We start from the raw sequence: 26605 nt of genomic DNA, 5'->3' as shown, positions 1-26605 counted from the left end.
CTTATGCTCAGTGCCGGCCTCTGGGAGCTCACTGGAGTCAGGTCTGCTGCCCGGGTCACTGTCACTTGTGCACGGGACGGGTCGCCCGCTGGGAGTAGGATTATACCGCTTGGATTACCGCGTACGTTTCGCCTCTGGCTTGGATGTGAGCCCGGGGGACCGTTTATACTGTGGAGTGTACAAGCCTGCCGGGTTCTGTGCTGGATGGTGACGCTTCTTGTGCACAGCAGCCCCCCAGAAGACGAGCAGCGCTGAGCTGGGGAGAGCCGGGCGTGTAGATGGATCGTCAGACTAGCCTGATCACCCTGTGGTTGCAGCTAGAGCTCTGCGCTATGGCCGTGCTTCTCACTAAAGGTACGTCCTGTATGTCATGCCATTATGGGTTACCCGGAGTTACCGTACACCTGGGCAGCGGCAAATTAATGCACTACAAGTCCCAGTATGTACTGTCCCCAAGGGATAACTGATCAGAGTGAGACTTGTAGTTGCACCAAAACTGCAGAGCCGTAAATGTTCTGCTACCTGTGTGTGCTGCAGTAGACTTTATAGAGTGTGCATACATGCAACCTAGAAACCTAGAAAGTTTCTCCTCACTGTAATCTGGCACTAGGGGGCGCTGTGTCTATGAAGTGGGCTATACATTCCCTACACTACTGTCAATGAATGAGTTTCTTTTCTACTGAGGCTGCACAGAACGTCCCCCAAGCTATGTGTTCACTTTTGGTTGATTGACAGCTCCACTTTGCAAGATGTTCTGCAGGGATCTGGCTTTTGGCTGTCCAAAGAGTTATATTACTTTTTAGTGTAGTTTTAAAACCTGTGTTGCGCTGCATCTTCCTTAGCTTTAACATCCTCCTATTCTATGATGGGATTCTGTTTATAACAATAGATACATTCCTGACATTAACTAGTTTCAAATATTCTACCCAACCTACTGCTTAATCCCTGGGCTCTTGTAATTTCTGCTGGGATTTTTTTCCCCCAGTTAAAATAAATTGTCTTGTGTTGGTTTGTGTGGTTTATTTTTTTGTGATTGGGGCACTTAAATTGGGTACACACTATAAGATCTATTTTTAATTGCATCGTTATTGCATTTTGTTTAGTGTGTACTCATTCCGCGGGTCATTATTGACCCCTCCCCTGTCTTCTAAACATGCAGTCACATACGCTTATACCATCAATGACTGCATGTTCAGCAGGGCGCCAGGTGATGTCACTGAACAAAACATCGCATCCAGTTCAAAGTGCATGCGATGTGCTAAAGCACTGTGCGCTCTGAACTATAGATGAGATGCGATCTAGTACAAAAAGTACGTGCAGCACATACTTTTTTGTGTTATGTGGGAGTGAGCACCGCAAGCCTAAAACGCACCGTGGGGTAGTTTTATTAAGCTCGGTGAAGTGATAACGTGTCTGGTTTTTTTTTATCACCACCGGCCAATCAGCTCCTACCTGTGATTTTTCAAACCTGTCATTTCACAGTTAGGAACTGATTGGTCGGTGATAAAAAACAGACACTTTATCACTTCACCGAGCTTAATAAATCTACCCCAGAGTGTGGGCACCATTAGTGAAAGGACAAAATCATTAACAATATTGTGTGTGTGTGTGTGTGTGTGTGTACACACCTTTTTATACAAACCATAATATGTATTCCTTACCACAGGTAAGGGAGGGGGGAGGTGTGACATCCCAAATAACAGCTCTTGCTGCTTCTGAGACAAGCCTGCTGGCCCCATCAAAGGGGAACAGATCAGGGAGTGACTAGGACTGATGTGAGCTCAGAGATACTGAAACTATGTGCCTGATAATGATATAATTAGGAGCTCACATACTTCTGGCTGCTGTTGACTTCAAAAGCTTTTTGGGGCAGAAAGTCCCTGCAGCAGCCTCCTGTAGCCATTCTGACTAGAAGCAGGCATTTTTGGTTAATAGCTACATAACAGTATAATACAAGAAGGGGGAGCTGGAGAACAGAAACCGCATTGTTCAGTCTCCCCATGTACAAATAGCCTTTTGGCCCTTTGCAAAACATTGAAAGAAACTTTATACGCAAATATAGGCAAAATATAGATTAAGTGCTGGGAGACTGCAAAGGTTCAACTCTGGTGTGATCCTTCTGCCATTAGTCAAAGTGTCACTAGCAGTAGATAAGCCTGCATTTGTGTCAATAAATGTACATCTGCTATAAAAACTACATTGCCGCTATCCTCCCATGCTAAATTGCAGGGCTGTAATGGATACACCTATAGCTGATACTAGATTTGCTCTGTCTTTTAATGAGTAGGATAAAAGTTGAGATTCCCGGGAGCACTTTGGCCTTTGAAAGCCTGAGGGAGATCTGGTCAGTGCTAATGCAATGCCTCCTGTTACCCAGGCACTCCTGTCATTTGGCTTCCATTAACTAGGCTATTAAAGGAGGGGAGCACAGCCAGGCGCACAGAGGTGAAATCTGATCTCAAGGTGGGCTGCAGTGTAACAACATCTCGGCCTTTATTGTGTGCACTGGATGGCTTTTTAGATAATGCTGATACACCAAATCTGTGTGCTCCAAGATGGTCAGGGAGACAAACATTTAATGGTAGGGACCGTGCTTATCCAGAGTGATTCTTGGTGCCATTTGTGTTGCAATCTCTGTAGAATGTCTTTATTCATGTTTTTTTTTTTTTTTTAATTATTTGTTTATTTACGCTAAGGTTTTTAATTTGAGATCAGCTGCATTAAGTGCAGATGCTTTAGAAAGCCAATGAAAGCTATTTTAATTAGCTTTTATGCACTAGAACAATTTTTTTTTCTCACATTTCAGGGGCCCTCTGCAGGGAAAGGTTTCTGAAGGAGACCTTTTATCATTTCCTCCTGCATTCCCCCCCTCTACCCCTGATGTTTCCTGAAAGATATATAGATATATGTTCAGTTGAGGTATTGAGTTCTTAGCCTTTTCCCCTTTCTGTTTTGTATTTGACCACACTGCACATTGCGTGCAAGTTAGGGGAAGAGACACCAGTGTTGTAGTTCTGACCATTTTATGGCTTTCCATTTCAGCTGAAAGGAATTGACTTTGGCAAACACACGGGTAATTGTGAGCTGCACGATTCCTGTTTTATAACATTCACTAAGTGGGACTTGGTAAAATAAAATGCCCTTCTGTGTCTGCTCGTACAGTTCTTACGTTAACACCTCCACTGCCACAGGGGTCGTCTGCTGCTGGGCCTATATTAAATACACAGCATCTTAGATAGCTTTGTATATTTGTTAGATCTCCAAGGCAACACTTCGAGTCCTTCGAGTTTAGTATAGAAGTTGATCCTGTTTTGGTTGTATAAAGAAATCTATTTAATGTTAGTGAAAATCTACAAATTATATTGTGTTTTTTTTATAGTCTGTATTAATTCTTTGTTTTCTTGCAGGTGAAATTAGATGCTACTGTGATGCTCCACACTGTGTTGCCACTGGATACATGTGCAAATCTGAATTGAACGCCTGCTTTTCTAGGCTACTTGACCCTCAAAACAGTAATTCACCTATTACACATGGCTGTCTGGACTCAATTGCAAACACGGCAGATATCTGCAAAACCAAAGTCGAGGAGAAACAGAGTCTGAAGCTCGAGTGCTGTCATGAAGATATGTGCAATTACAGAGGCCTTCACGATGTTCTCTCTCATCCAAAGAGCGAAACATCAGGTATGGGAAGCAAAGTCCCTTTCCTTGATGTATAACCTATGGCTGCCAAGGCCCTGTGTGTCTGGTATTGATTTTGTTGTTAATGTAATTAGAGATACCAGTGGGAAAAGGCATGGTTAGAGTTAAAGATGTATTTCTGTTAGGTAGCTTTGATGTCTGTCTGAGCGCTTGGCTCCTGTCTGGCTTTTAGTGCCCTGTTTGCAGCAATTTCTTTCCAGTGTTTAGAAGAATGTTCCATTTGTGTGAACGTTGCAGATCTTAGGTTTTAGCTGCATGTCTTTTCGCTCTTGAAAGTCTCCGTAGGTTAAATATTACAAGCACACCAACAAGTGAGTGCCATGTTTTCCCTACAATCTTCACTATCGTAACCAAACTTAACGCTTTGAGTGCCAACATCTGAGATGTTCAAAATATACACTAAAAATGCCAGCATCGTTCACATTTCTTATATAAATTCAAATAAAAAAAAATATATATATATATATATATATATATATATATATATATATATATATATAATGAAAAGTCATTATGATGAATAAAAATGTTTGCTTGGCAATTTTCACACCTATATTGACAATTTCACTTGGCACTCAAAGGGTTAAATTAATTATCAATTAGCTGGGGGGGGGTTTATACGTACTAGTACCATAGATAAGTATACATTTTTATCACAGCGGTGTCACAGTTGCTTTCACTAACTAAAAGGCCCATGACCATTTAAAATATTAATGCTCTCTCCCCGAAATATTTTTATAGCCCACTATAAATAATAATTTCATCACCATGATCTTTTAACTTTTATCTTTTTTTTTTTTTTTTTTTTTTTTTTTAATTTATATATTTATTTTCCCTGCTCAATTACCTCTTAGGTTTTTAAATTTCATGACGTAATACATTTTAGCAATCTCCGTAATCGATGTGTACACTGACGTATTGCTTTTTATTCTATTTCCAGGGGCTGGCGGCAAATACCAGCACGAAAGCACAAGAAACCTTATTACGAAGGTCCAAGAGCTGACTTCCTCCAAGGAACTGTGGTTCAGAGCAGCTGTGATCGCTGTGCCTATAGCTGGGGGATTGATTCTGGTGCTTCTTATCATGCTTGCACTCCGCATGTTACGGAGTGAGAATAAGAGATTACAAGATCAGAGACAACAGATGCTTTCCCGTCTGCACTACAGCTTTAACGGGCACCATTCGAAAAAAAGACAAGTGGCCAAGTTAGACTTGGAGTGCATGGTGCCAGTTAGTGGCCACGAAAACTGTTGTTTGACCTGTGATAAAATGAGGCATACAGACCTCAGCAATGACAAATTAATCTCTCTGGTTCATTGGGGGATGTACAGTGGACATGGAAAGCTGGAATTTGTATGACCACATTGAAGATGATCATCCAGTAGGCCCTGCCTTCTTCTGCTGGATAATAGCACTTTATCTCTATTAAAGAAAAAAAACTGTCTTCCTAAGAGGAGGGTGATGGGATCTTTTGCACAGCGAAAATCTCTTGTTTCCTATGAAAGATTCCAAAAGACGTCTTATTTGCACAGATCTGGGAGTTGCGGACTATTTGTATTATTTGGTTTTATTTGCAGGAGGCAAGATGTTGAGGAGTTGTACACTGTCACCAATGCTTTCTGAACTTTAGGGAGCTAATATTGGTCATTGAAATAAACTGTACAGAATGTACATGTTTCTATATATGTTTAATGTAAAGATTTTTTTAAAATATATATATTTTGTCTGAAATGGTTTGCCTGTGGTTATTTGAGAGGGTTTGGTGGTTTTGGAGAATTCTTGCAAGCATGTCTTATTTTGTTCTACTTTAATAGAAGAAAAGGTCACAACACGTAAAATACATATATCTATACCTGTGGCTATAACCTGTAACCGCATGGGATGTTGCAATGGGCATCCAATCAGAATCTACTTGCTATCGATTATCTTCTAGCAGGTGCTAATTAAATAATAGATTCTGATTGGTTGCCCATTGCAACATCCCATGTTAAAAAAAAAAACTCACATCTTTGTAAATTTCCCCCATTGTATTTGGGTCTGTTACTATATGCTGGGCACATAATTATTGAAAATTGCACTCTTTCCTTAAAGATCAGTTAACCAAAATACAATTAGCCTTATAAAGAAGATATGAATGAACATATTTCAAAATAAACACACGCTATTATGCATATTCTGCAACAGATGGCTAAAATAGATTTAATCCACAATCCTTTTTCTTCTGTCCCTTGATAAACTTACAGTTCACAAAATCGATTTGTAATTTTCATATTTTTTTTTTTTTTTTCTAAACCCACTCACATTTTTGTACGAGTTTCAAACATTGTGCATATTGCTAAATAATACATTAACGAATGGAAACTTTTATGTGGCTAAAATGCTTGGATATTTTACTTAATGCGCTATAGCCCCCTAATACATATCTTATTCTGTTTTGAATGTGACGGACTTGCTGTAAGCTTTGAGTTTTGTAATGCTTCAGCTGCATGTATCATTGCACCACACAGTAAACGTGGAAATGACTTTACCTACTCACCCTTTCTGTAACTTGTAATAGTGTACGCTAGTCATTCTTACCAATGCTCTGTTACTGCACATTAGTCTGTGTGACTGCTAGCTCTGCATTGTTGCATTTCCCTTCCACGCCTGCCATTGTGATGCTACTGCTGCTTACACTGTGATGACCACACCCTATGTCGTCTTTCAGCTTACAGCCCCAAAAGAGAGGGAGGGGATCTTAAATGTAGGCATTAGGATTGTCCTCACAATTTAAGGATTTCTTATCCCTGGATGGTTAAGAACACGAACTAGGTTAGAGTTCTGTGTGTCATTTGCTTGGTAATTTGCTAAATGAAAGGTTACAGGTCTAGGTGTTGCCTAATCTTTAACATGAGACTTCCTCCAGATCTGGGGACATACATTCAAGTGCCCTATGGTTTAGCAACACACCTTCTGCATTGTACCATTGGCAAACACACACCTGTTACAGCAAATGGATAGAAGTATTTACTTTGGCCCATAATGATCCATCTGTTTGGTCAAGAAATATGAAAACCATAATAATGGGTAGTGTGTACTCAATAGGTCTAGTACCTGCAGCCATGCCCAACTTTTGCAACTATCAATGCACATAGAAATGCGTATTCGGACCCTTTATTAATACTTCTATGTGGAGCAGTGCTAGGGTTCGGCACATGCTGACACACTGACGCCAAGGAGGACTGTTTATCCCTGTAACCCAGGAGAAAAATCTACGAATATCTTTAGAAAAGACTAATGTTCGGCAGCCAATCACTGGTACCAGGTACTGGTCGGAATGTTTATGCGACTAGTTTTGTATATTTTCATTTTCTTTATGTAGCAAATATTTGCAGCATGTAGTTTGTGCAGTGTGCCCGCCTGTTACTTCCTGTAACTATTATTTGGAATGACTTGTGTGGACAAGCCTTTACTGTTTTAAATCAAGCTTCACAAAGTGATAAAGTGGAAAGTGCTAAACAGCCAGCCAATCAGCTCCTAGATGTAATTTTTCAAACCCAGCCTCTGACATGGCAGTTAGGAGCACATTGACTGACTGTTTATCACTCTCCATTTTTATCACTTCGAAGCTTGACATGTCTGACCCATAGTGAGCATGTCGCCTGTTAAAATGACTTGGATCAAACTTCAACCCTTTAAAAAAAAAAATACAGACCTCATATCTCTATACCCAATACAAACTAAACTGGCTTCTTTTTTTTTTTTATTGTCTAAATTTACTAATTATTTCAATGTTACATTTTGATGACTCATCTTGGAAGCTTTTTATCCCATTATATGGCAACTTGAATGGAATAACGTGGGGGCAACTACCCCAGTAAATGAGGCCTAATTGTCCTGAGAACCGGATCCTCTTGCTCTTATAGAATATACATTTATGACCAGTATTGCATAGGCACAAACTCACAGGGAGGTTGTAGAATGATGACTGCTGCGCTAGCAGATGATCTAAGCCTGAAGCATGCTATTATAATGCGGGCCACACATCTGACCAACTTTCCTCCAACCATCCAACTAGTTGGTTGGATGGAATAAAAACCTGGTACTGGATAGGAGCAAATGTAATTTGTAATTATGTCATTTTTAATTAAGTAATTTGTTTCCCAAATCTGAAAATGGACAACAACTGTCACTCAGACAATACACTGTAGTTGGACCTATTTGATTTAAACAATTTCACTGAATGTTTTTGTCCATTCTCCTAAGTTTGTGAGCAAATTGCTTATTGGCATTTGCCCCCATACAGATTTTTGGTCCAACCAACCAACTAGTTGGATGGTTGTAGGAAAGTTGGTCTGATGTGTGGCCAGTATTAGGATCTGGCAATCAGTCACTGTTTTGGAGTAAGCAATGCCAGAAATGCACAATAAAAATCCTGTGTTTTTAGGGTCCTGCTTACAAACCTACAGATATCTATTCTAACATTTAACTGACCACTGCTAAAACAATTACAGGAAGCCATTGTTTGCTGTGCAGGGGTGACTAACTCCTAGACACAGCATTACTCATAAAAAAAAAAAAACCCTATTCGAAACATTCACAATTATATTGCAAAAGTTCCCATAACTAGGAAAACCCCTATTTTAACTCCATTTACACTTGTGTAGCAGTGTGCGAGCTATTACTTTTTCTTTGGTTTTATTTCACAATTGTGCAATTTATGAGATTTGACCACTCAGTCATAGCTGCTCCCACAAACATAGTGATTACTAGCGCCATAACCAACCCTCTCCATAAAGTGGTTTTATTTGTAACATTGCTTATAATGGTGGGATGCCGCAGCAGTGAGATATCAATGCATTCCTGTCAGGAAGTTGATGTGTGTAGGAACATTGGGGCAAATGTATTAAGCCTTAACAATATATACATTCAAGGGTGATAACGAGAGATAAACGTCCAGCCAATCACCTGCTAACTGCCATGTTACAGGCTGTGTTTGAAATAAGTCAGTAAGGAGCTGATTGGCTGGACGTTTATCTCTCCTTATCACCCTTGAATTTATCTCTTGTTAAGGCTTAATACATCTGCCCCAGTATACCTGTAAGAGAGCTGGGAGACTTATTCAAGGCTTTTTTTTTTTTTAACTCAGGAGCCCGAGGTGTGCTCCCTACCACCAGTGCTGTGCCTAAACATGTGCATAGGGGGTCGTGCGATCGAGTGGACCCTCTCCCAAAGTTGAAGGGCCCCATTTTTCCACTAACCCCTCTCAGCCATAAGGCAGAAGAGAGGGAAAAAAGGGATCGGTGGGTCCTCTTTGCCGGAGCTCAGCGGAACCCTCTTTCCTCAACCCCCGGAAGGGTTAGGATGGTGGGTCCTCCGCACCCGAAGCTTTGGAGAGACCTGCCTTGCAGCTCAGGGTCGCCCTCGAGGGGACCGAAGCTCTCCCCAAAAGGATGAGAGCTTCGGCACATTGGGGAATGGTAGGCCCATAAGGGTCAACCACACAACCCAAAAAAAAAACAAATGACAAACTACAGAAAACGTGAAAACTGCACGAACGTGAGAAGAGAAATAAATAATAAAGAGGACCCCAGCCAGAAGGCCGGGGTGGGGGTGTGAAAAAGTGTCCTACCCCATCCAAAAGGACAAGGTAAGGATGTGCAGCCTAACCTAGAGGGAAGTGCGCAGTGCAAGTGCTTACTTGTGCAAGGTGATTTTTGGGATCACCCGTGCAGGTTCGGCACCCCCGAGTTTCCCCGGGGGCACAGTGCAGCCTCGGACCCTAGGCAGCCGACCGATCAGCGTCCGACCAAGTGTTTCTCTGCTCCCATCGTAGGGCACTTTCCAGCCCCTGGCATGGGAATGGGTACTCCACTGGGCTTTTCGAATGACTCTCTTGGGGGTTGAGGCCCCCTCGGAAGAGCAATCTACTCAGTCTCAGTGTTTCTCCAATCCCAAGGTTAAGGTACTCAGCCAGACTTTTCACCACTCCCAGGCAAAAAAGAGGGGTCCCACACCCTCTGCCCATCAGAGCAGCTACTCAGTCCAGCCTTTTTCTAGTCTCTGCCAGAGGCCAATCCATACCCACTGATAAGAACAGATACTACACTTGATCTTAGCCAAAAGGCCGAGAAGCGATACGGCTTAATACATCTGCCCCAATGCTTCCCCAATTCCCAATTGCTTCTATTAGCTTTTCAGGTACCATTTTAATACTGAAAACAAAACGAAGTAACTAAAACATTGAATTTAACAACAAAAAGAGGATCTGCACAGGAATAGTTAGGTTTTTTTTTTTTTTTACTTCTAACAAAAGACTGCAACAATTTATTGAAATCATAAAATAGCAGAAAAACAGTAAATATATTAATCTAAAGATAAATGTTCATTGTTATTACCTCACCACATAGTATAATCACTTTTTTTTTTTTTTGGACTGCCCAATTATCCACTCATGATGACAGGGGTTTCATATAATGCCTCGGGTTGATTTGCATAATTGTGTCAGCTACAGGGAGATGTACAAAGTAGACGGCGTGAGTCATAGACTCTTCTGTCAGCGTCAGGCTTTATACAGAAAGGAAGGGCCTTATGTCAATTGACACACATCAAAAGATCCCATGAACATAAGAGTAAATTATTGCAACTAGCAGAGAAAACATGTAGATGAATAGCCTACAAATGATCAAATGCTTTATAGCATTTTAGGCTTCGTGGAAGGCTTATCTGAAAGTGAAGCAACTCTCTTAGCCCTCCGTAGAGGCAGCCAGAGAGACAGACAATGCAAATTCTTCCCTAATGCCCCTGCTTGTATACAATCTCTATTGTCTCGTACAATAGGACCTTACAGGATTGTGGGATCTAATCTAGCGATCATTATGCTGCTAGCTCATCAGAGATACATGTACTTAAGCTGGGTACACATATATACAATCCCTATTTCTTGCAAGCGTTCGGCCGACCGTACTCCCGTCGGACCATCCACAAACAACAGCCGACACGCGCGTACACACCTGTACAATTTTACTTGCGACGTCTGATGTACTCCCGTCCAAACAGTCGCAAGAAAAAGATTGTACCACCGTACACACTGTCTCGATTTGGGCTAGTGATATGTCACATGTGACCAAAATTATCATAATGGGCTGGGTTAGGGCATAATTATAGCAGTCACCCTCCTATTAAAAAAAAAACGGCGTGGGGTCCCCCCCACAGCCGTAACCAGCACCAGGCTCCCAACAAATAGGGCTTCGCTGATTTTTTAAAACCAGCCCCAGGCTCCAGGTCCGGGGCTGGTTCCCAAAATACGGGGGACAAAATGACTAGGGTCCCCCGTATTTTAAGAACCAGCCCCAGGCCAAACCAGCCAGCAGGGTAATGCCACAGCCGGGGGGGAGACTTTTTATACAAGTCCCCCCGGCCAAAGCATTCAGCCCTCTGACCGGTCAGCCTGACCAGGGGTCCTGGGGGAGTGGGGACCCCCCCAATTAAGGGGTCCCCCCTCCAGGACTTACCTGACCAGGCTGAAGCCTGGTGCTGTCCTCGATGCCCCTGGGCGGTGGGCATCGAGCTGATCTTTGTGTAAAAAAATAGATGAAAAAAACTATTGTTTTTTCCTGTGGAACTATGAGTCCCAGCAAGCCTTCCCCGCAAGCTGGGACTTGGAGAACCACAAGTCCCAGCCTGTGGGGCATTAAAGGGCCCGCTGGGTCTTGTAGTTCCACAGTAAAAAAATTAGTTAAATAAATACACACTGACACATTAGAAAAATAAAAGTTTAATACATACATACATTACACAAACACACTGATACTTACCTATCTTGATCCCGTAGGTAGGTCCCAGGGTCCGGGGCTCCAGGGCTGAAGAGTCCGGAGTCCTGGATCCGTAGTAATCCAAAGGGGTTCTGGGGAAGGAAATCCTACTCACCTGTCCTCTGGCGTCCACCCCGGCATCTTCACTTCAAGACGCGCTGCTCCTGGCTGCTGGTTCCCGCTCTGCTCCGCTGTATACTAGAGACGCAGAGATCCTTCTTCCACTGCGTCTCTGCTCAAAATGATTTCTGACCAATCAAGAGCCGAGAAAGTCGGTTTTAAAAAATCAGCGAAGCCTTATTTGTCGGGTTTCCTGATTTTTTAATACCAGCCCCGGCTCTTTCAGCCTGGTGCTGGTTACGGCCGCACATGGACGTTCCAGCTTTGGCAGTATAGTCGCAAGGATGGCAGCATATCGGTCGAACGTGCGTACACACTGCACTTTTGTACCGATATGAGGCCGTCCTGTCGGATGAAAATTAAACAGCAAAGAACCGTCGACCGACCGAGTGTGGACGGTCAAGACAGTTTTTTGCCGTTTATCGCTCGTACGGGACAGCGTACACACCTATACAATTGAACGGCTGTCCGACCCAGAACGAAAGAACGGCCTGACAATTGTATATATGTGTACCCAGCTGTGATGTCAGTGATGTGAATAAGGGGATAATTACATTGCCTGGATCTTGTACTATTGCGGGACATGTACATTTTGGGCTATATTTAAGTGTTTGCGGCTCCTAGGTAATGTCTTCATGTCTGTGGAAAATGTATAGTCTAACCAACAGTGGAACAGACTCTTCTAAATAATAGGTGGGATGCAATAGGAAAATGTTTATTAATATCCTGTATAATAAACATTATGGGAAGATGTACTAAGCTCTAGAGAGTGATTGAGGAGAGAGATAGTAGAAGTATCAACCAATAAGCTCCTTACTGTCATTTTTACAAGCTGTTTTTGAAAATTGGTGGTAGGATCAGAATGACTGGTACTATGAGGTCTATGTACTATGCCTTTTATTGCGATAAAGTGGAGGGAGATAATGTAACAAACCAGCTCCTAACTGATCATTTTTCAACACTGCTTATGCAGTGGCAGTTAGGACGGAGCTGATACATTATCTCTCTCCACCTTATCACTCTCCAAGGCTTAGTACTTGGAGACTATGCATAAATAGCAAAATTCAAATAAATGATAGTTATGCAACATACTCATGCCTCTTGATGATCCCTTTCCTTTGGGAGGAGAACGGTTCATCTTACAATGGTGCCACTTGTACTGCAGTAGCCAAGTACATTATTGTGTCCATAAACCACTCCTGTGTAAGTTTATATAGATCATTTACATCATACTATAGTAGTGCTTATGTACATAGTTGGACTGGTGAGCTATATATAGGCTATATACAGTACATAAAACTTATGCTGGACGGTGCTTTGTTTGAAGTGACATTCTGCAGAACATTGAAATACTACATGACATCTTATTGTTTTATTGTGCCATCAGGCATGTTAACCATTTAACCTTTCATTTTAGGGGACAATACTGGGTGCTTTTATTGCTGCCCTGACAGAAGCGGCAGTTATCTCTGCGTCCCTGGCTCATTTCATGGTAATTTTAAATGTTTCATGGTCTAATTACTCCCTCAGAACACACTGGAGTCTCTTTACATCTTCTATTGGTAGGCAAATGAGCCTGGTGCACTGATGGTTCAGCCTGGTGCCTCACAGAGGACTCGCATACTGTGCTACATGCACTGGGCCATCTTCCTGATTAATACTGACACACTAACTACAAAAGGGAGGATCTCTGGCTCATTACAAGCCATTTGTTACTTTTACAAATAGGTGAGTGCATGAATAAGAGGCCTGAAGACTGCATATCAGCCTACAGGCCTCTGTGTGGCCATTCAGAATTCTGTATGAACATAGACTACGTACAGTTTCTACTGCAGCAGTGTTACAATATGGTAGCTATCCCTACTTGGGTACATTAATAATATCTCTTGCTATTCCATTTTAAACAGGAGGACAGAGTAGAGATGGGAACTTGCATACAGCTCATTAATCTCTATGAGAGGCGCTGGTGTAACGCTTGACCGAACAGGAGCAAACAAAAATAGGACTTGCTCTACTTTCTCCCATTCCCACTTTACTATTTGCTTTGAAAAGACTTGTCTATTCCTAGATATCAATTAAATCCTGTGTTTCATTACATTCTACTTGCTCTCTAAGTAGTTTTGTTTGGCTAAACCAGGGGCACGTCGAGAGAGGAGGAGCCCGGGTGAAGTATCCATCCGGCACCCCTCCTCTGTAGCCGGCAGAGCTACAGACTGCGGGCACTATGGTCACTAGGAAACCCAGCAATGTCTCAGTCTAGTGCGCATGTGCAGGTCTCTTCTTATTGCACATGCATCAAACGCTGTTAAAATGGTCACGGTGGGTTCCGCAATGCTGCTGCGAATGCGAATGCGGGGCTCTGCAGGGTAGATAATGAAAAAATAGGTGCAGTGTAGGGCCGTCTGAACCCTAAACACACCCATTATAGACATGCCAATGGGCCAAACTCAGTGGCGGCCCCTTCCTCTGAGTAAGAGGGGAGCTGCCTCTGGGCACGATGCGCCCCCCCTCCGCTACCGCTCCCCCCGCTGCTGTCGCCCCTGCTGGTCCCCGGTGTGGTCGCAGGACCGGTGCATGCGCAGTATTGTCCTCGGTACTGCACATGCACAGGCCCCCAGCTTCTAAGGGTTGCTAGGAGAGCCCAGTGGCGGATTTTACTTAGGGGCTGGAGTCCTGCAGCCACTAGTTAAAAACTGCTAAACCCAATGTGTATACAGGATATAAGGATCTTAGGAAGTCTTCAAGAAACTCATTGGGTGAGGTGTATAAAAGCTAATATGTGGCCAAACCTCAGAAAATTCAGTTTTCGGGGGTTTGGCCGCGGCCAGCAATACATCCGGGGCTTGGATGCGGCGTTGCCCATAAATGCCTACGGGCTTCTATCGCGGATTCTCGTTGTGAGAGATCCAACAGGATCCCTCCCTGCATCCTGACGGCAAGTTACTAGATGCATATGCAGTTAGGATTCCGCTTCCTAAATCTGGAAGAGTCCTATAATCACCAAGGACGGCTCTTACCGCAAGTGCCAAATTCTTCATGCATGCGGAGACTAGTGGCAAACATTGCAAGTCACTTATGATGTTTGCTGCATTCTGCCACTTAATCGCTCCAGAACCTCTCCAATAAAAGGCACAAGCCTTTATTATTTGCCTTTCATCATCATCCATTCCTATATTGCCTTTACAACAAATATATTTTCTCAGGAAAACACACAGGTTCTGTAAAATCTATGTGTTTTAGTTGGCCACAGCTCTCTAGTCGCTCAAATATAGGTCTGGTTTTGGGGATTTGGTATCACCGGTCTGAGGCGCCTCCAGCGAAGCAATTACGCGCGGTAATTGACTTTGGGTAATTGGTTATGCCTGACTTTTTGCAAAAAGTTATTCGAGCAGATGTACATTACTTTTACATTGGTCAAATCAAAGTCACCAGTATTAATCTGTGGTACTTCAGAGCTGACTGGGCAAGGAGGGTGTGGCTATGACATACCAGGGATGTGACTGCATCATAACAGGTAGCATGGAGGCACAATGTTTTGCTGTATCACATTGCTTAGACCCAGGGGTGGACCCAGAAAAATATGACAGGGGGGCAACCACAATAAGTGAAGGTGGTGGTGGGAGGGGGGCGGTGAAATTGCATGCGCCTTTGGTGTGGGTTCAAAGCAAAGGGAGTGGGCTTACAGGGAATGCTGAACCTTCGAATTACACCCACATTTTCATTGCTTGTGGGGCATGGGGTACAGTTCTAGTGGGTGACTTGGTGAGTGTGTGGGACAGGTTTGTGAAGGGACAGGTTGAGTGTGTGGGGACAGGTCTGGTGGGGGACAGGTTTAGGGACCGGGTGTGGGGGACAGGTTTAGGGACCAGGTGAATGTGTGGGAACAGGTTTGGTGGGTGACAGTGTGTGAGTGGGGACAGAGTGAGTGTGCAGGGACAGGTTTGGTGACAGTGTGAGTGGAGATAGGTCTGCTACAGACCCAGTGAGCTTATTTTTGCACTACCCTCTTGTCGTTTACAGTGTTCCCCTTCTCTAACTTATTGTCCCCATTTTTGTTGTAGTGGTGCTTTTGTTTTTTGTTATGTGCACTCCTCTCTGGTCTACTGCCTTTTTGTTACAGTCAGCATCCACCTTTGCCACCCCGTCCACCCACACATCCCCATCCCCCGTCCACCCCTGCCTTGTTTTTACTCACAGTTCCCATGCTGGGAACTATTAGGCAATGCAACGCTGCTGGAACCCGGGAATCAGCAGTATAGTCTTAGCCTTTAAGATTTCACCGGCGGCGAACTGCCGAGCCCTGGTATGCGGCAGTGGGCAAACCCTGACACTGGAGGCAAATCCCCAGGACATAACCCATGTCTTTGCACTGTTATGAGTCCTATTGGGAGAAAAGCTATATAAATATAATTATTATTATTATTATTATTATTATTATTATTATCTTATGCCTTTTGGCGCAACAGGCTGTGCATAATGCCCGGGTGCCCCCCCTCCCTTGAATCCTCCACTGATTAGGCTATTGGATTAGATTTCTACCAAGGCCCTAACTCAGGGTTGCCGACTTTTAGAAAATCCTCTCCGGGAGAAGCCCAGAGAGGAAGCTTTCATTACGATTTTTGGGGCGGGGCTTAACCGTGACGTCATTAAGCCCCGCCCCCATTACGGAAAATAGACTAAATAACTGATATCCAAGGAGGGGGCGGGGCTAAAACGTCACGATTGTGCTGTTTTAGCTCCGCCCCCTCCCCTGAGACCCGCGGATTGCGGCATATAAATGCCGCGATCGGGGGGCTCAGTGGAGGTCCCCCTGATTCCGGGAGGGTTGCCCACCCTTCCGGGGGCCGGGAGGAAGGACACGATTTTCGGGAGACTCCCGCAAATTCCGGGAGGGTCGGCAACCCTGCCCTAACTATCAGGAGTTTGTTTATTTTGCTTATTCTTGCATGGGTTTCCTCTGGATATTCCGGTATCCTCCTACGATCCAAAGACATACAGGTTAGTTAATTTGTTTCTGACAAAAATCAGATCTTAATCAGGCCCAATATGTGCACTATATACATAATGTATAAATAATCAATAGTGGGTGTGGTCTGAGATTTCTGGGGGGGGGGGGGTGTCACACAAAAACACAATATACAGTAGACTGAAATACCTTCCAAACTACAGCAAATTAGGAAAAATATCCTTAGCAGACAGTATCCTGAAGCCATGATTGTTCTGTACTTTGTAAGGCACTTCAGACCCCCTGTGGTGCCATACAAATACATACCCTCCAACACGGCTGGACAGAAAACTGGTAAAAATTAGCAAAAGGTGTTTGGACACAGGTAAAGGGGGTGTGGACTCATGGTGCTCCCATAAGAATCAATAGAGTTGGGAAATCCTGAAAACCGGCACAAAGCCGTTTTTGGCCAGTACAGTCCATAAAAAAATGGTACTGTACCGTCCAAAAAAAGTACAGTTGGAGGGTATGTAAATAAAACTTATTTTGCTACAATAAACTATGAGCATTAGAGTCAATCTGCTTAGAAGCCAATAAACTCCCTAGTATCATTTTGGACTGTAGGAAGAATCTGGAGGATATTTGCACAAACACAGGTCAAATATACAATAACACCCTGGTCTGGGTAGAGTCAAATTCAGCCTTATCAGACTGCAGTACTAGCCACTGTGCTGTCATGCATATTCATGATGGCCTAGACTATATTTTCAATTGAATCAGGGACATGACACACTTTTGACAAACACAATAATAAAGCATGCTTAGATTCTGTTAAGTAACCTCGGGTATGGGTAAAAATCGGACCGGACAAGACCCCCAGATGCCGGACCGGAAATCAAACTCTGCATTCCGGAGCTTGTAGTGTCTGGTCCAGGGGGTTTCCTGTCCGGGGGTGTCCTGTCCGGGGGGCTGCCTGTGACAGCTGTCACCAGGTAGAGGAGGAGGGCAGGAATAAAGCCTCCCTGTATGGTCCAAGCATGTAGCCAAAACCAGAACGGTCCGGACCACACGGGGAGGCTGTAACCTCCCCTCCCCCATTTACCTGGTGAAAGCTATCACAGGCATCCCCCCCAGGGCCGGCAACAGAACTCTTGGGGCCCGTTACACTGATATCTCTGGCGGGCCCTCCTAACCTTGCCCCCTTGAGAAAAGCATTTTTAGTATGCTGCATATTGAATGTGTTTTTTAATTGTTACAAAAGAAACATAATTAATATCCACGAATACCGGAGGAGGGTCCGAATAAGTACCCTTACAGGAACCAGGGGGTGCTTTTATAAACCATTGCTAGGCACTGCACTGCGGCAGCTATGCTTACAGCCTCTGAGTACCTCAGAACCTTGGGGCCCCTCACAAGCTTGAGGCCCGGTACAAGTGTACCCTTTGACCCCCCCTGACACCTGCCCTGATCCCCCCTCCCCCCACACACACACAAGACACCCCCCTGGACGGAACACCGGTCTGGTCCGGCGTTCCGGGGTCTTGTTCGGGCCCGGTTTTTACTTAGTCCCAGTAACCTCTTCAACTATATTAGCCTGGGACTTTTTTATTCTTTCAATTTTTAAATGTTGTTGCTATAGAGATTCTACATTTGCTTTGTAGCGACTATTCTCTAACTATGACCTTTTCTGGAATATATACCAGCCTTTTAGGAAGAATATGGATAATAAGTCTCACTAGGGTGGTCCTGGCAAAACACTTAAACCCTTCTAATAGTAGTGGAGTTAATAGAAAAAATGTAATGAACTCCCATATTCACAACACAGGAAACAGTTTATTCTGGGTCATGTTATAACATGATGGCATGTTCATAACTTTTTTCCATCTTTTGTAAATGACAAGGTAATTGTGCCGCTATGGTCAACAAGGTTTATTTGATTCTGAACCTAGAAGCTAAACATCTTCCCCGGTATAAGTTTTCAACAAGGGTCCTGGAAACCATCTGAGCGTCTTCTATTTACACTCGAGACCACAGGGGTTTTGACCTTGCCTTAAAATACCAAACGTCTGCTTTTGAAATGGCTAAACGCTCCCATGTAAAGAGTCTGTAAATCTGGTTTCAATAGCTGGTGATTAGAGGCTGCTCTAGAGGTTTAGACTAAGTACCAGCCTCTGCAATCAGTAGATGGGAAGGGTGGCTCTCAGTAACAGTCAGCCCCCCAAATACGACACAACAGAAGCCTGGCAGTAGCGGTTTTGTAATAACAAAGTAAATCCTGTTTTGTAGGGGGAAAAAGAAACACCAAAGGCTGATGTCTCATTCATGGGATTACAGATACATGGTTATTTTATTCCAAATACTTTTTATACCTATCCTGTATAGAGCTTTAAAAATATATTTTAAAAAATTGCAAGCTCCTGGGCCAACATGTATTATCTACTTAACAACATTTATCCAGCCAACCTCCTTAATATACCATAGCACAGGGTTGACAATGATTAAAAATATTAGCATAAAATATGTCAGATTATTTATTATATAAAATATATAAACAATTATTTATTATTATAGAAATGGACTGTAAGCATCTTCCTAATTGCTTCTAATGAGATAAAACAAAGGGTACTTGTATAATAGCACGGCGCACGGCTACGCTACATTTTTAGCTGCCTAGCATAGTTAGCGTAGTGACAGCCCAATGGCTGCCTAGCGTAGTTAGCGTAGTGACAGCCCAATGGCTGCCTAGCGTAGTTAGCGTAGTGACAGCCCAATGGCTGCCTAGCGTAGTTAGCGTAGTGACAGCCCAACGGCTGCCTAGCGTAGTTAGTGTAGTGACAGCCAAACGGCTGCCTAGCGTAGTTAGCGTAGTGACACCCCAACGGCTGCCTAGCGTAGTTAGCGTAGTGACAGCCCAATGGCTGCCTAGCATAGTTAGCGTAGTGACTCTGCGGCAGCCTGGCTCTGTCCTCGGCATCCCTGGCTAGCCTAGAGAGCGCCTCTCACACAGAGCCGGTAACCGCCAGATCCCCTGTGCTGGCGGACACCGGCGGAGAGGGGATCATGTGGGTGCCGGCGGAGAGGCGCTCCTTCTGTCTGAGATGCAGGAGCGTGTCCGCTTCAGGGAGATGGTGTTAAAAGGATGCATTTGCCAGTGCTCCATGTTACATACTGGCAACTGCCTGTTCATACCCGCACTATCCACGTCGGCGTGGAGTTGTTTTTATAAAGTGTGGTGAGCCCGAAGCGCGGCGAGCACAGCGAGCCCTGTGAGTGGACGCAGAATAAATGTAAAGTAATCCGCACCCCCTCGCAGGGCTCTCTGCGCTCGCCATGCTTTGGGCTCGGTGGCTCAATGCGCTCGCCATAGGTGTGCACACATTGAATGTTATGGGTCCACAGGCACCCCCTAATGCGGTGCCCCACCCTTATAAACAGCTCTGCCACTAACAATACCAGCAATACCCTTAACCTAAGACTTTTGCTTTTTAGAACTGTATTCCATTTAAATAAGCGCCCATCAATCAATTATATGTGTGTTTGCATTGTTAGTTGAACTAGACCATTGTCATATCACTAAATACCTGCGTCATCCATATATGTGTATGACTGTATTTGCATGTACTGTTACACTGTGTAATTAGAAGATTAAAACTGAAATAGGCAGGAGATTTTGATGTGGCTGAGAGACTTTTTATATTGTAGCGAGTGAAAATAGATGATGGAAGACACGCCTGATTGGCGTTGTTAGACACGCCCAATAGGTGGAGCTATGCACCCCCTAATAAAATGTACTGCGCACACCTATGGCGCTCACCACACTTTATAAAATCATCTCCACGCCGACATGGATAGTGGGGGTAAGAACAGGTCGGGGAGAATCATAACAAGCCGTTGTTTTGTAGTCTTCTATGCTATTTTTTCGTATTTAATGGAGGGTGAGTGCCAGCCACCAATTTTTTAAACAGGCTTTTATTACCACATAAATTACATATCAATAATAAATGATAATAATACTAATACATAAATGTCAAAAAGTCCTTCTGTTGTTAGAGGCTATTATATATGTGCGGGATATCCATCAAATATAATATTGGGGCAACACAAAGAAACTCCAGCTTCAGTGTGAAAGTGATAACAGTCAGAGTCAGGGAGCTTTCCGTCATACACATACTGTAACACAGCTCTATCCTCCAGACAGTGAGGGCACTGAGCTGTGTTACATTAGGAAAGAATGAGAAGATAAAGTAAACATTAGTCATTTGGTGTTAATTTAAGTGTTAAATTAGTTTACCTTAATGGTCGGTCTGTACAAGTTTACAGATTCTCTGAAGCAGTTTAGTAGTACTAATCCAGGGGGCCCCATGCTCTGGACTTGAACTAATAATCTCTTAGGGGAAACTCTATTTAAAAGACTAACGGCCAGATGTACTAAGCTTGAAAAGTGATAAAATGGAGAGTGATAAACAACCAGCCAATCAGCTCTTGTCTGACAATTTTCAAACACAGCCTGTGACATGGAAGGTAGGAGCTGATTGGCAGGTTGTTTATCACTCTCCATTCTATCACTTTTAAAGCTTAGTGCATCTGGTCCTAAAACTACAACTGATACACATATGGGGCCAGATGTACTAAGCTTGAAAAGTGATAAAATGGAGAGTGATAAACCACCAGCCAATCAGTTCCTACCTGTCATGTTACAGGCTGTGTTTGAAAAATGGTAGGTATGAGCTAATTGGATGGTGGTTTATCACTCTCCATTTTATCACTTTTCAAGCTAAGGACATCTGTCCCATGGGGAGATGTATCAGTTCTTGGAGATTCGCAAAGTAGAGTATATGTCCAAAGCAACCAATCCGCATCTAACTGAAATTTCAAGACTGTGCTGGCTAACAGATAGAAGTTGATTGGGTTATTTGGGCTTGATACATCTCCATCTTGATGCCACAAATAGTGGTGGATTGAGCCACTGTAAGAACAACGCACTTCCCACTGGTGCCGAATGAGGGGCCACATTTATCAAATAATATTTGCGGCTAAATTTTATCAAATAATATTTGCGGTTAACCGCAAATATTAAGTATCCCCCTAATGTATCACAGGGGACCGCAGCAGATATCTCCGATCCCTGCTGCGATCCCCCCTGCAGCGCCGCCGGCCGCATCCCCCATAGGTTTCTTTGGGGGATGCGAAGCTGCCCGATGTATCAACATCGGGCAGCCCGGCTGCACACCCCTAGCCCATTGTAGGCTATGGCTACACATCGCACTGCCCGAGCGGCAGTGCGGTCAGCGGGGTCACGGGGGTGGGGGGGGGTGCTGTGTCAGCGCGTAACCGCGCATGTGCAGACCCCCCAGCTTCCGGCTCCAGGCATCACAGGTATGGGCTCTTTTCGGAGCCCTGTCCCTGCCTCCTGGCCGGTAGTACATTGGGGTGAAATGATCGCCCTGGGCGGTAATATTCAGTCCAGATCGCATTGTCAATGGTAAATGGGCCCTATATCTCTCATCCTTGCAGTGCCATGTGACCTGGTCCCCGTGCCACTGATAGGAAAGTAAGCCGCACTAAGAGCACTGCTCTCATCCACTTTTTGCAGCAGTGACAGTTAGTTTGTGCTGGGTCATTGCACTACTTAAACACACGGTGGCCACACAGGCTGCAAGAATAAATGAGGTCATGGAGGCAGGTGAGGAGTAGACCCACTCTCTATGACATTTTCTGTGTAAGGAGGGTGATGAAGGAGAGGAAGTGCCAGAATGTGAGGGAAAAAGTATGGTACCAGAGGAGAGGATGGGCTGGAGTGTGAGAGAAGGAGTAGAGTGATGGAGAAGGGCTGGAGTGTAAAGGAAAGAGCAGGGTTATGGAGAAGAGGAAGGGTCAGAGCAGAGGCGGGCTGGGCCGGGGGCAGGTTGCCACATGCCCTCCAGGCCGGTATGACTAGCTTCTGGCTGGGCTGCTGTGTGCATCTTGCACACCCTGCGGCAGCCATCGCTGCTGCAGCCGCCGGCCACCTCTGTGTGTCCAGCAAGCCCGCGGCTTCCTGGCTGCACGAATGTAAGGTGATGGCCTCTCCCAAAATGGCCGCCACATTATAGGAGACAGACACTAGAGGTACTGTTATACCTCTAGTGTCTGTCAGAAGAGAACAGCAAGGCCAGCGCTACCCGGAAGTGCGGATTCGGGTAGCGCTGGCGCGCTACTTAAATGGAACCCCTTGGTGACGAGCATGTACCCTGGCTCCCCCCTGGCAAAAAATCCCCATGGCAAGAATGAAACACCTGGCAAGAAGCATGTAACCCCTGGCAACAAGCAATATAGGTAAGCAGCAGTTATATGGTATAATTATTTAGTTTAATGGGCATTACGGTATTGGCATTATGTGTAATGGGCATTATGGCATGTGGCATTATGTTTTCTGGGCATTACATTGTTGGTATTATGTGTAATGGGCATTACGGTGATAGTATTATGGTGTTGGCATTATGTGTAATGGGCATTATGGTGTGTGGCATTATATTTAATTGGCATTACGGTGTGGCATTATGTGTAATGGGCATTACGGTGTGGCATTATGTTTGATGGGCATTATGGTGTGTGACATTATGTTTAATTGGCATTACGTTGATGGCTTTATGTGTAATGGGCATTATGATGTTAGCATTATGTGTAATGGGCATTAAGGTGTTGGCATTATGTGTAATGGGCATTATGGTGTGTGGCATTATGTGTAATGGGCATTACAGTGTGTGGCATTATGTTTGGGCATTACGGTGTGGCATTATGTTTAATTGGCATTACGTCTGTGATGGCTTTATGTGTAATGGGCATTACGGTGTGTGGCATGTGTTATTAACATTACAGTGATGGCTTTATGTGTAATGAGCATTACAGTGTAAATTTTTGCAACGCGCCTTCGGCATGCACTTTCCCCGTTTCTGTTGTATGTGTGTGTGGGGGGAAGGATTGTTTAATCCTTGCTGCATACTAGAGGGGAGAGGATAGGGTGGTGAAACGATGGCGATGGTGATGGGCCACTTGCTTGTGTTGCCCCCCAGGCCGAAAGTTGCCAGCCAACCTCTGGGTCAGAGTATGAGGGAAGGAGTAGGGTGATGGATGAGAGGAGAGGACCTCATACTACAAGGTGGTACGAGGTCTGTATATGTGCAAAATCAGTACTGCAGGTCTCCTTCTGGGAGGCTGCTCTCTGCACTCCCATGCCACGGCATTTTAACCCACTGCAGCCATTTGGGGGTGGCAACTGGGGCGGTTTTGTATATGTCCACAGTCTGCATTTTCCATCATAGTTTCTTGGCCCAATGAGAGGACTAATGTTTTCACAGATGATAAAATGCTGTGTGGAAATTTGATATTTTATATGCAATTTAGAATTAAAAATTAAAACAGACACAGCAGAACCCAGAATACTGCCTAAACTCTTCAGACCAATGTTACATCTTCTGTCATCCTTCTTTCTCCTCTGTTCAGTTTACTAGATTATAGCGAAATCCTCCTTCCTTCCCTCCCGATCCCTCTTCACCTTACCTTACCCCCACCTCGGCGCTCTTACTGTCTCTCCAACCTTTGGAGGTATGCTTACGCTGCAGCATAAATATGTCTAGGTTCAAAGTTACTTGCTCTTTTTTTGCTTTGTTCCCAACTCATATTGAGTCCCCAAACCTGTGGCCACTGCTGTTGTCTACAAGTATAATTAAATTTGCATGACTACACAATTTCACAAATTTATTATTGGGAAAAAAATGACATTTATTCTAAATTGAAATGTGATTCCGCAGTAAATTTTGAGATGCAAATAATGTCTGTAGACATAAGAGACTCCTGATCTGGTCAGCAAATTGACAGAAATGCATAGTAATTAGGCTCTGTCCTCTATTGACAGAGAAACAATGCAGACAAAAGCAAGAGCTAGACTGAAATTGATTCCCTGGCCAGAGACTGGTGGCTCCTGCAGATCTGTATTACGGCTCCCAAAAATAAACAAACCTTGTACTTTCCTTTTGTTACCACTGCAGCCATTGTTTGCAGCTGCTATAATCACTGGGTGAATCTGAAAACAAAGCAGAATAGGAATATGTGAATGGGAAATGCATGGCACCCGACCACAGACACATGGCCGAATCGTCTTTGTTTAACTGTGCAAACAGAATAATACACGTGTGAAGACAACAAATTAGGCTCCAGGGCATGTAAAAGGGAGAAACTGAAGCATCACTAGGTTCATTTAAGTAGTAACAAGAATGGAACATGCAATTAAAATAACTAAAACTAATGCTGCCCATACACTTATGCGATGGGATTCGATGCAACATCGAAGTACGATCTCCATCGAATCTAATCGCATTTTTTGGGTGCAAAACTTCAGCACCCGATGTTGCATGCCATCTTCCGATGGAACACCGGGTGCTGGAAGAGGGCGAGCAGGGGGCGGCAGAGTAGCGTAGCGCTTGGAGGCGGCGGGGGGTCAGCGGTGGCGGCAGATTTGTTTAAAAAACTGGGCTGCCCTGTGATTGGCTGAGCTCTCTAAACCAATCCCAGGGCTGCCCAGTGTTTAAAACAATTCTCCAGCCGCCCTCAAGCACTACTGCTAGTGCTACACTACTCCACCGCCCGCTGATCTGGGACACAGGTATGCCGCCATCGGTCCCTCCGGCCCCCTCTCCCGAAACTCCACACCACTGAATGCGTCCCCTCTGCCCCCCACCCGCGGATTGTATTCGAGTGATCGCATGTGGTTAAAAACCACATGCGATTGCTCCTTCAAGTCAATAGATATTATGTGCAGCAAAATTCGACGGCCTGCCCACGCACCATGTCGAAATGTCCCTTAACCCCTTCCCGACATATGACGTACATTTACGTCATATGTCGGTTGCGGGGGAATCAAGCCAGCTCACGGAGTGAGCTGGCTTGAAAGAGAGCAGGTAATGGCTGTATATTACAGCCAGGTACCTGCTCTCACGGCCACGAGCGGCGAGTTCGCCGATCGTGGCCGTTTAACCCTTTAAGCACCGCGGGCAAAGCGCCCGCAGTGCTTAAATAGCTGATCGGAGGGGGGGCGCCCCCCTCCGGCGCCGATCGGGGCCCCCCGCGGCGAGATCGGAGGGTGCCGATCGGTTGCCATGGTAGCCAGGGGTCTAATGTAGACCCCTGTGCTGGCCGTGTCAGCATTCCTATTACATCCTGCCTGAGGCAGGATGTAATAGAAAGTGCTGAAAATCACTATGTTCAGCCATAGAGCTCTATGGCTGAACCTAGTACAGGCGATCGCGCCCCCTAGTGGTCAAGTACACTAGGGGGCCTTGTAGTAAAAGTAAAAAAAAAAAAAAAAATAAGTTTAAAAAAAAAAAAAAAATATTAAAAGTTCAAATCACCCCCCTTTCCCCATTTCACAAATAAAAATAAATAAAAAATAAAAAAAATAAACATATTTGGTATCGCCGCGTTCCTAAAAGTCCGATCTATTAAAATATAACATTAGTTATCCCGCACGGTTAAAGGCGTAAACGGAAAATAATTCCCAACGCCAAAACTACGTTTTTTGGTCGCATCGCCTACCCAAAAAAAAATAACTAAAAGAGATCAGAAAGTCGCCCATATCCCATAATGGTATTAATTAAAAAGTACACTTCAGCCCGCAAAAAATGAGCCCTCACCCAGGTCCGTAGGTGGAAAAATAAAAAAGTTATAAGCCGCAGAACATGGCGACGCGACGCAAATTAGAAAAACCGTAAAATTTTCTATTTATTTTTTTAGTGGTAAAACATAACGAAAACTATATAAGTTTGGTATCACCGGAATCATAACGACCCATAGAATAAAGATAACCCATCATTTTAAACGAACTATGAACTCCAAAAAAACCGTAACCAGCGCAAAATTGTGGAATTGCGTTTTTTTTCTTTTTTACCCCACATTGAATTATTTCCTGATTCCCCAGAATATTATACGGTATAGTAAATGGTACCATTAAAAAGTACAACTTGTCCCGCAAAAAAAAAGCCCTCATGTGTCTATATAGCCGGAAAATTAAA

The 26605-nt window shown here is 44.2% G+C and overlaps 1 protein-coding gene and 1 pseudogene across 1 annotated transcript; one reads left to right on the top strand and one right to left on the bottom strand.

Moving 5' to 3' along the window:
* On the top strand, positions 1–5432 carry BAMBI (BMP and activin membrane bound inhibitor). The gene is made up of 3 exons (XM_083188903.1): positions 1–354; positions 3408–3683; positions 4642–5432. Exons 1-3 carry the CDS (start codon positions 279–281, stop codon positions 5058–5060), a joined length of 771 nt encoding a protein of 256 aa, XP_083045029.1. The 5' UTR covers positions 1–278; the 3' UTR covers positions 5061–5432.
* A 4251-nt stretch (positions 5433–9683) lies between these two features.
* On the bottom strand, positions 9684–9819 carry LOC146006067 (U2 spliceosomal RNA; annotated as a pseudogene).
* Positions 9820–26605: the final 16786 nt, after the last annotated feature.

Source organism: Crinia signifera, chromosome 5, assembly GCF_055691185.1.
Source record: "Crinia signifera chromosome 5, ASM5569118v1, whole genome shotgun sequence".
Classification (NCBI taxonomy): Eukaryota; Metazoa; Chordata; class Amphibia; order Anura; family Myobatrachidae; genus Crinia; species Crinia signifera.
The sequence above is the reverse complement of the archived record's forward strand: the minus strand, read 5'-3'. Positions and strand labels throughout refer to the sequence as shown.